We start from the raw sequence: 10994 nt of genomic DNA, 5'->3' as shown, positions 1-10994 counted from the left end.
GGGGGCTGGGCTGAGGGGGAGCAGGGTCAGGTGGAGGGGTTGGGGGAGTGAGGCTGTCAGGGTGGGGCTGGGCTGAGGGGGAGCAGGGTCAGGCAGGGGGGCTCACCTGGGATGGAGCGGAGCGGGCCTGGAGGGGATGTGGAGCTGGGGGCTGGTTCAGTGCTGGCTGTGGGGGGATGGGGGAGGGCAGCGGGCAGGTGAGGGGGTGGAATATCCCCAGGTGGGGAGACTCCGGCAGCAGGGCCAGGCTGCGGTGAGGAGAACTGCAGTGAGTTCTGGGGTGGGGGTGGAGTTGTCCGAGTAGACGATAGGGTTGAGCAGTGGGGTATGGTGGCACTGGATGAGCTGGAGAGAATCTGGGGGAGGGGGGACAGGACTAAGTAGAGATCACGTACGTTTAGGGTCCTGGGCGGAGGGGTGCAGGGCTAGCTGGAGGGCTGGAGAAGGGCAGGTGGGAGCTATGCAGGGGAAGTGGAATATCCCTAGGCTGGGGTGACTCTGGCGCAGGGCCAGGGTGAGGCGGGGAAGAGGAGCAGGGATGGGGGAGGTCAAGGGAAGGGTTGGAGTTGAGTTGTGAGGGATATGGAGCAGGGTCAGGCTGGAGAGGCTCCGTGGGGGAAGTGGGAGCAGGAGCAGGGATGGGAATCTGGTTCAGGAGATTGGGAAGAGTAGCAGGTCTGACTTGATGGGGTTGGGGAGAGCCAGGAGAAGGGAGGGCAGGTAGGGGGGCTGGATTAGGATCAGGCGGGGGCAGGTGTGTGTGGAATAACCCCAAGCTGGGGAGATTTCAGTGGGGGGAAAATGCTGAGGTGAGGGGGAGTTGGGGAGGTCTGGTGCTGGAAAGGGGTCTGGAGCAGGGCTGGGTTAAAGTCATGCAGGGGGTGAGTGAAGCAGGGCCCAGCTGGGGAGACTTCTGGGAGCAGGAGATGAATGGCAGGTTGGGAGCAGGGATGTGAAAGAGGCAGAGGCCATCTCAGTTCTGGGCTGGGGATGGGATAGAAGGTGAACGGGGACCATCAGTACAGGTTGTGGGGGAAGTGGGATCTGTTGGGTTCTAGGCTGCACTGGGGGGCACAATTACTGCCCTGTGAGGAGGGCACAGTAATAGAGTGAGGGGATCAGGGCGTGTTCACAAGGTGGTGGGAATCGCTGTCCTTTTCTGGGTTGGTGAGGGGCTGGGCTGGCTGTCCCTTCCAGGCTGGAAGGTGGTTTGGAGCTGAGGTAAGGGCAGGGAGAGTTGTTAACTTGGATGTAGAGCTGGGTGGGCTATGGAGATGGCTGTTGTTTGGACTGGAGCTTCTCCTTGTTTATGGAGAGCTTTAGTCTAGTGGGCAGTTGGTGATAGTCTGGAACAGGAGATTCAGAGGCAGTCTGGGATGGGATGTGGTGATATTAGGGTCAGGTGGGATAAGGCAAATATTTGACATTAGTGGGGGAGGGCTTGATCCTTTTGAGAAGCTGCAGGGCAGAGTGGGCAGTGTGTGGTGGGCAGACTCTGGGGGATGGGGAGGAGTGGACTCTGGGAGGATCAGTTGGGACTGAGAAGTGGGAGCATATGACATAGCTGGACTCGAATCCACTTCACACTGCAACAACAAAGATATCCAAGGCCTTCTCTGTGTTAACTCGCCTCTAGCCTGGTGTGGATTCAACCCCCAACCTTCCTCCCTGTCCACCCCCACATGTTATCTCATAGCACAAGCAAGGCTGGTTAGGGTTTGATGTGGCCCAGAGTAACTTGTTACAAGAGCAGACAATAGAGACTATTCACAGTTTACAGTATCTGACCTCTCTCCCCACCCCCCTTTCACCTCCCCTGCAAGAGCTGGAGGGTATAAATAACCTTGTAGCCCCCCAGCTCATGCACCCTTCCTCCCTTCCCATGCTTTCAATGACTGGTGTGTATAGGTGGGTTAATGTAGGGCTGGCATGAAATCCTGGGCAGCTGCAATCCAACTGTATAGTGTTGCGCTGTTGCTTAATACCAGATGTGAAATAAAATGGTGGTGTCAGTTTTGGCTTCTGCATTACCAAGCTGATAGCCGGAGCTAAAACCAAGCATAGAAAATAAGTTTATACTTCAGAGATGCATAAAAAAAATCACTAAACTTGCTATTAAACATACTATTGTTCAGTGCACAGTAAAGATCCTGGCTACTACAATACCTCAGACCCGTTAGTTGCCATAGTCTAATTACCAAATGTAACAATAGCAGAGATTCATAAGATGCACAAAACTTCCATTGTGGGTTGTGTCTGATAACTAAATAGCTCTTCAGTTAGTTGGATAGAGACATCACAGTAACTGTGTCAGATTAATTATTGTTCTCTTGCAGCTGTTAATGTCATGACTTTGGGGGAGTGAGTTCTGAAATTAGAGTATAAAATCCCAGATCTAGTGAGCCCAGTGCCTTGTATGGTCATTTTACCCAGTGCAGAAGGCTACCATTCTAGTCTGGCAGTGTATTTACCCTCATTCTTACACTAGGTTCACATGGTGACTGTCATAGAATATCAGGATTAGAAGGGACCTCAGGAGCTCATTTAGTCCAACCCCCGGCTCAAAGCAGGATCGATTTTTTTTTTGCCCCAGATCCCTAAATGCCCCCCTCAAGGATTGAACCCAGAACCCTGGGTTTAGTGGGCCAGTGCTCAAACCACTGAGCTATCCCTTCCCCACAAGGTGCAGGCTAAGAAGTGCTGGGCCATGGGTGTGCGTGTAGTGGGTTAGACCAGGGCACTGGGATTCATGAGTCCTGGTTTCTGGCCTACGTCATGCCACTGGTACTGTGTCAGGTAAAATAAGAGTACAGTATTATTAACTTGCTTCTCAGGGTTGTTGTGAGAATTAATGTTAGCAAAGCAGTGAATGGCTGCTTTTTGTAGTAACGAATATTTGTGTTCAGCAGTGCACAGTGTGACAGGGTTTTGCATTTTAATACAGACTGATGCCTCCCGGCATGAGAAAGTGGCTTTGTGTGCTACAGCCAGGAGAGCAAGGATTAAAACTGGCTCCTGGGCTGTGACATTCTGTATGTCAAAGGTTTAAAATTGCCCAGGCGCAAAACTACTGCGTAGTTGCTTCTGTCTGCTGAGCTCATTGCACACACCAGGGGCTCCTTGCCTCCTTTTGTTTGCCCCACAAGCTGTTTGTGTGCCTTATTTCAGGAACTCTCTGCAACCCCTCATCGCCCCATGGCAAGGGCTCTGTGTGCCCTCCATTATTTCTTCTGTCTGGGAGTTGTCTCGTTCAGGGGCTCAGCATTTTAAACTCTGTTGGGAAGAAGGGAAGAGCTGAGATGTGAGTGGCATGGAAGGCATCAGTGGCCCCATCAACTAGTTCTTTGATCTACAGACTGGCTGAAGCTGGTAACTCTGCTAACTAGATGCCTGGGACTCCCCCTTCCCAGTTTTGTTTTTCACCAAAATCCATAGGGTTCTGCCCATTAATGCCTAGACTGAACATTTGCTGACATTTTTAGAATGGATCGGCTCTGGCATTCCAAAGTTGTCATGTTATTGACAGACATGCTATCATAAGCCTCTTTCCCAAATCTGGACCTTAGCGTCCAAAATCTGGGTGCTTAGCATGAACCTCCAAGCTTAATTACCAGCTTGGATCTTATCTCGCTGCCACCAACCAGGAATCAGTGCCTGGTACACTTGAGCCCCCCAAAACCTTCCCTGGGGAACCCCCAAGACTCAGATGCTTTGAGTCTCCAACAAAGGGAAATAAACCACTTCCCTTCCTCCTCCCTCTCCCACCCAGACTTTCCTCTCTGGGCTAACCTGAGAGTATTGATGCAATCTCTTTACATCACAATACCAAGAAGCATGTCTCCTTTATTCCACAAAGAGACAAACCCCAAATACAAGGAAACAGAGATGATCCTATCTCTTCCCCCTCCCACCAACTCCCTGGTGCTGCAGAGCTTACCCTCCGTAGATCTAACACAAAGAGAATTCCCTCCCCTTGTTCCTTAACCTACCCAGAGAGAAAAACTCAAACAAGTCTTACAAAGAAAACTTTATATAAAAAAAAAGAAAGAAAAAGACATAAGAATATAAACTCTGCATCAAGATGACAATACAGGGCTATTGCTTATAAGAAAATATGAATAAACAGTCTGATTCAAAAAGATATCCAATTTGAAACATTCCAGCAAGTTACACACATGTAAATACACCCAAAACAACATAAAAGCCTATATTGTTTTTCTACCTGTACTTACAAGTTGGACACAGAAGATTAGAAGAAGAAAGAAGCTTCTCATAGCTGAGAGATAAACAAAAGACTCAAGAGTCCAAAAATTCCCTCCCTGACTTTGAAAAATCCAGTTTCCTGATTGGTCCTCTGGTCAGGTGTTTGGTTCCCTTTGCTAACCCTTCACAGGTATCTATTTATGACACATGCCATCAAGTTGAGTGTAAAGCAGTGGTCACCAGCTGGTGGATCCCAGAGCCTCTGACAGTCGATCTGTGATCTCCGTCTCCTAAAAGTCTGGCGGGGCTCAGGCAGGCTCCCTGCTGCCTGCCCTGATCCCGCGCTGCTGAGTCCTGGAAGGGGAGCGGGATCAGGAGGTCTCCACACACTGCTCCTACCTGCAGCTCCCTTTGTTTGGGAGTAGGGAACTATGGCCAATGGGAGCTGTGGGGGTAGTGCCTGGGTACAGTGTGTGGAGCCACATGCCTCCCCGCTCCGACAGGGCTGTAGGGATGGCAGCTTCTGGGAGTGGTATGGGGCTGGAGCAGGCAGGGAGCCTGCCTTAGCCCTGCTGTGCCGCAGACCAGGAGCCACCAGAGGTAAGCGCCATTGGCAGGAGCCCACAGCCCAGCCCTGAGCCCCCTCCTGGAGCCTGCACACCACATCCCCTCCTGAACTGCAACACTGCCCCAGCCCAGACCCCCCTCCTATGCCCAAACTCCCTCCCAGAACCTGTACCCCGTACTCCCTCCTGCACCTCAACACTGTCCCAGCCCAGAGCCCCCTCCTGCACCCAAACTCCCTCACAGAGCTTGCACCCCATACTCCCTCCTGCACCTCAACACTGTCCCAGCCCAGAGCCCCCTCCTGCACCCAGACTCCCTCACAGAGCTTGCACCCCTCAACCTCTCCTACACCTCTGCTCCAGGCTCAGCCCGGAACTCCCTCCCACACTCCAAATCCCTCAGCTCCAACCACCTGCCCCAGTCTGGTGAAAGTGAATGAGGGTGGGTGAGAATGAGCGATGGAGGGAGGGGGGGGATTGAGTGAGTGTGTGTGGGGGGGGCCCTCGGGGAAGGGGCTAGGTAGGTAGGTCCTGGGTTGCATTTAAATTTAAAAAGAGATCTTGGGCATAAAAAGGTTAGAGACCACTGGCAGAGAGCCTCTCTTTGTTCAGCCAGTCCTAATATTAATGAAAGCACTATCGTAGCAAGCCATCTGTGTTGTAGATGTGCTAGCTTGCATGGAATGGGTCAGCCGGCTAGTGGGTGGAGAGTGAATCCGACTTACCAGGTCAGTGTAGCTAACGGGTCATAACTGCAAGTAACACTCCTGTTAACTGAGTGGGGCTGGGATGTTTCTCTCTCTGGGTAGCGTCTAGACTACGCGCCGTACTCGCGCGTTAAAATCGATTGCTCTGGGATCGATATATCGCGTCTAATCTAGACGGGATATATCGATCCCTGAGCGCGCTTATATCGATTCCGGAACTCCACCAACCCCAACGGAGTTCCGGAATCGACATGGCGAGCCGCGGACATCGATCCCGCGCGGTGAAGACGGGTGAGTAAATCGATTTTAGATATTCGACTTCAGCTACGTTATTCACGTAGCTGAAATTGCGTATCTAAAATCGATATTATCCCATAGTGTAGACCAGCCCTCTGCTGGGAACAGACGTGAAACCACAAAGCTGGTAATGGCCTGCTTGATAATACCAGGCACATGTTCAGCACCTTTCACCCAAGGAGCTCCACGCACTTTGCAAAGAGCAAGTGAGAATTAGCCCCATTTTACACAGGGGGCGGGAATTGAAGCGTAGGGGGTGGCTCACCCATAGCTCGCCCGGTGAGTTAGTGGCAGTGGCTAGAATAGAGCTCAGAAGCCCTGCTTCCCCTTCTCCACTTTTAACCACGAGACATCACGGTATCCCAAACAGTCAAATCTGTATAACAGGGGTGCTTGAACTCTGGGACACAGCCCTGGTGACAGCTTGCCAGAAGCCTGATCTGCATCAATGTTTCATTAGCGCCTGGGGCTGAGACACGCCAGACAACAGTTCTAGTCCCAGCTCTCATTGACTCTGTGTGACCTGGGGAAGTTTCCCCCGTCTGTTCCTCCGTTTCCCTCTCTGCAAAATGAGGGCATGAATAGATGTTCCAAAGCACTTTGGAAGCTGCAGCTATAGCGGTGCTAAGTTGCTATAATATCAAAAAGCTGTAGGCTACTTCTTAAAATGTCAAATAAATGCTCATAACCCTAAGAGATGCTTGTGTATATATACTGATAGGAACACGGGTATTGCCCCATCAGATTGGTCTAGCTATTCTTTATCCTGTCTCCAGCGATGGCTAATACTGTCTGATGGATGAAGAGAGATTGCTTCTTTGTGTTCACCTGCAAATCTTAGAACATGCAGCTGATGTTGAATGCTCTTCAGCTTGCAGTTACAGGGATGGGGTGCTGCGTGCCCAGTTACAGGACTCTTGGGCTCTGAGTCTGTCCCATAGGCCCAAAGGGCAGGCCTCTGCATTGTTCTACTATAACCAGGACTTTAAAATGGATTGGTTCTTGTGTCTGAATTTCAAGATTCTTTCTTTCTCTCTCTCTCTCTCTCTGCCTTAAGAAGTGACAAGGACGAGGAGAGGAGACATGTATGCTGTTAGCTGTCTGAACACAGATCTAGGATACTGAAGCTTCATTTTCATGAACCAGCTTAGGGTGAAAACCAGACGAGCCTGTTTTTTAGTTCTGACCTTATCTAATTCTATATTTCAGTGTCGACAACAGTGAGTACATGAGAAATGGTGACTTTTTACCTACTCGTCTGCAAGCCCAGCAAGATGCTGTCAACATTGTGTGCCATTCAAAAACCCGTAGCAACCCAGAGAACAACGTGGGGCTCATTACCTTAGCTAAGTATGTCTGTAGAGTTTTCCCCCTCCTAGAAATCAAAATGTCTCCTGCTCTCCCACCCAGATGATGGACATGGTCTAGTGTGTAGTATTTCCCAGCCTGTGAGTTGCAACCCCCATGTGGGTAAAGGGGTCATGAAAGGCAGTGCGGGGGATAAGGGAGGGGATTATAATACAATCTACAACAAAGATCCTGCTCCCTGCATGCTTTGATCCTGCAAGGTTAAGTATTCTGTCAGCCTCTCAAAAAACCCAAATTACATAGGCTTATCAATGATGTAGTTCTGATTCTTTTATACTAAATATAAGGGAGTTACAAACACTTTTGACCTCGCATGAGGGGTTGCCAACCTGAAAAGGCTGAGAAACACTGATCTAGTGTATCGAGCACAGATCTAGGAATAACTGGCTTCTGCTGTTTTCCCCATGTGACTGTGGGGGACCCCGTGCTCAGTTTCCTCACCTGTAGAAGGATATGACCTTACAAGGGGTATTGGGAGGGTTGATTAATGGTTTGAAAGGACTTTGTATAACAATGCAACCATGTATATTGTTCTAGTAACTGTGAAGTGTTGACCACGCTTACCCCAGACACGGGACGGATCCTTTCCAAATTACACACGGTGCAACCCAAAGGGAAAATTACCTTCTGTACAGGAATCCGAGTTGCTCATGTAAGTGACACCTCGTTCATGACTTTTCTTAAAGGAGTCCTTGTCTTGCATTTCTATAACCCCGCTCACCCTGAAGCATTCTGCTAACTGCTAGTGTGGCCTCCTAGGTAGAGCACTGGACTGTGTTTCAGGGGACCTAGCTTCTATTTCTGGTTCTGCCATTGTCCTGCTGCGTGACCTTGAGTAATTCATGCCACCTCCATGCCTCAGTTTCCCCATCTGTAAAATAGGGATGGTAATACTGACCTCCTTTGTAAAGCGCTTTGAGATCTATGGATGAAAAGTGCTAGATATGGGCTTGGTATTGTACTAACGTCTCATCATAGTTTAGGATACTAACTACCTTCATTTGAAAGTGCGAGGTGAATTTAGGCAAGTGGCCTGTAACTACTCGCGTTGGAACTGAGCCAGGTCATGGGATTTAATGTAATCCAGTCTGCTACCGGGTGAATAATTCTATTGAGTAGTCGAGTGTGGGGAAATCAATGACGCTGTTTGGTGAAGGGGAAGAAAGAGAACTATAAACAAGAGAGAATCTCAGTCTGTGGCGATAGCTTTTGATTTGCTACCAAATTGCGGGGTTACAATTGCAATATATCTCATGTATGTGCAGACAACTTAAGGGGGCCAAATTCCGGCAATTCACACCCACAAAGGAGAGGTACCTTTGTTACCCTTTAACATCTGGAATAGGTCTCAAGGTTTAGTCACGCTCTCCTGTCCTGTTCTTTCGCTCTGTACTGATATATGTGCTTCTTATCTCATCCTCTGCTATGTACATCTGGAAAGCTATTACTCATATCTGTTTAGAGGGGGAAGGATGATCATGTAGTTAAGGAAAAGGACTTGGAGGCTGACCTTCTGGTCTATTGCCAGCTCTGCCACAGATTTACTTATGTCTACACAGCAAAGAAAAACCCACCGTTGGCCCATGCCAGTTGGCTCAGGCCTCTGGGCAATTTCATTGCTGTGTAGATTTCTGGGCTCAGGCCCAGCTCCGGGACCCTCCCATATCACAGAGTCCTAGAGCCTGGACTTGAGCCTGACCCCAGACATCAACATAGCAGTGAAACAGTCCCGCAGCCTGAGCCCCGTGAACCTGAGTCGCCTGGCACGGGCTAGACGCGGGTGTGGAGTTGCCGTGTAGACATTGAGTAAGTCACTTAATGGTGCTCTTTTGCCTCAGTTTCCTTGGGTGCGAAATAGGGATTGTAATACCTGCCTCACAAATGCAGCTAAACTAATGTTTGTTGTGCTGGGATCCTTTGATAGAGAGAAGTGGCATTATTAGTGCCAGTTCCTTTTAAAGCATGTTGTGGAAGCAGCAGATGCTTAAAAGCAGCTTATTACAATACAGCTTGAAAATACTCTTCAGTCTAATGAATTTTATCATAGAATCTCAGGGTTGGAAGGGACCTCAGGAGGTGTCTAGTCCAACCACCTGCTCAAAGCAGGACCAATCCCCAACTAAATCATCCCAGCCAGGGCTTTGTCAAGCCAGGCCTTAAAAACCTCTAAGGAAGGAGATTCCACCACCTCCCTAGGTAACCCCTTCCAGCGCTAATCTTGCTTCATAAAAGTGCCTCCTGGTATCTAGCTCAGGTTCAGCCTGTTGTTCCGAAGTGTGTGTGTGTATGTGTGTAATATCCCATATTTTCCATCCCACGCAACTCCTCTCCCTCCTGGGCATTTATATTTTCTTGATACATCAGTCACTATCAGCTTCCTTTTGAGGATTAAAAAGACTACGACTGTTCAGCTTGGAAAAGAGATGACTGTGGGCAAATATGATAGAGATCTATAAAATCAAGAACGAGGTGAGAAAGTGAATAGAGAAGTGTTATTTACCCCTTCACATAACACAAGAACCAGAGGTCACCCAGGGAAATTAATAGGTAGAAGGTTTAAAACAAACCAAAGGAAGTACTTTTTCACACAGTGCACAGTCAACCTGTGGAATTTGTTGCCGGGGATGTTGTTAGGGCCAAAAGTATAAGTGGGCTCAAAAAAGAATTGGATACATTCATGGAGGATGGGTCCATCAGTGGCTATTAGCCAAGATGGTCATGGATGCAAGCCCATGTTCTGGGTGTCCCTAACTTCTGACTGCCTGATGCTGAGACTGGATGTTGGGGTGGATCACTCAATAATGGTCCTGTTCTGTTCATTCCCTCTGAAGCAGCTGGCACTGGCCACTACTGGAAAACAGAATACTGGGCTAGATGGACCACTGGTCTTACCCAGTATGGCTGTTCTTATGTTCACCTTGGATAACAACTCTTATTTTCCAGTTGGCTTTGAAACATCGTCAAGGCAAGAATCACAAGATGCGCATCATTGCCTTTGTTGGGAGCCCTGTGGAAGATAATGAGAAAGATGTGAGTAAAGCATGACCACTTAGATGCAAGTTCATGAGTATGTTTAATCTGTGATGGTGAACCCTCAGGCCTGGTTTACACTACAGACCTATATTGTATAACTATATCACTCTCACTCGGTGTGAAAAATCCACACCTCTGAGCGAGGTAGTTACACCAACCTAACTCCCGTGTAGACAGCGCTGTGTTAATGGGAGAGCCAGTGCAGCCTTTTAAATGTAGACGTGCCCTTAGTTTTCACAGCAATTTCTTTATCTAGGTGTTTATATTGCTCTCATCACCCTGCTATCAAGTACCTAATTGTTGCTTTCTTGAAACTGGAACTGTTCAATGTTTTTCTGAACTGACTATGTTGGTCAGTCTTTCGGTATGTCTACACTATCGATATATCGCATCTCATCTAGACGCGATATATCGATCCCCGAACGCGCTCCTGTCGACTCTGGAACTCCACCAGGGTGAGTGGCGGTAGCGGAGTCGACACGGGGAGCCGCGGCCGTCGATCCCGCACCGTGAGGACGGGAGGTAAGTGGAAATAAGATGGTCGACTTCAGCTACGCTATTCCCGTAGCGGAAGTTGCGTATCTTACATTGACCCCGCCTCCTAGTGGAGACCAGGCCTTTATATCCAGAAAACATGGTTCTAAGAAATCTTAATGAGCATTGATATTACAACAATCTAATTGCATCTGTATCAAGAATGGTAAGGCTCAAAGCTTATGTCCCAGTGAGATAACTGTTTAGCTGATAAACCCTGCTACTAGAATGTGAGCTATTGAAAGGGGGTGGGTGGGTGTGCAAATGGAAAAGAAGGAATGATGCA

At 48.9% G+C, this 10994-nt stretch overlaps 1 protein-coding gene across 2 annotated transcripts in view; it reads left to right on the top strand.

Moving 5' to 3' along the window:
- Nucleotides 1-10994, top strand: part of PIP5K1A (phosphatidylinositol-4-phosphate 5-kinase type 1 alpha) — a 68712-nt gene that overhangs the window by 52322 nt on the left and 5396 nt on the right. For both annotated transcript variants that reach the window (XM_032781248.2, XM_032781247.1), the window contains exons 14-16: nt 6983-7123; nt 7679-7793; nt 10085-10171. In XM_032781248.2, coding sequence (XP_032637139.1) covers nt 6983-7123; nt 7679-7793; nt 10085-10171 — 343 coding nt within the window. The remainder of the gene's footprint in view (nt 1-6982; nt 7124-7678; nt 7794-10084; nt 10172-10994) is intronic.

This window comes from Chelonoidis abingdonii, chromosome 11 (assembly GCF_003597395.2).
Source record: "Chelonoidis abingdonii isolate Lonesome George chromosome 11, CheloAbing_2.0, whole genome shotgun sequence".
In the NCBI taxonomy this organism is placed as follows: Eukaryota; Metazoa; Chordata; order Testudines; family Testudinidae; genus Chelonoidis; species Chelonoidis abingdonii.
The sequence above is the reverse complement of the archived record's forward strand: the minus strand, read 5'-3'. Positions and strand labels throughout refer to the sequence as shown.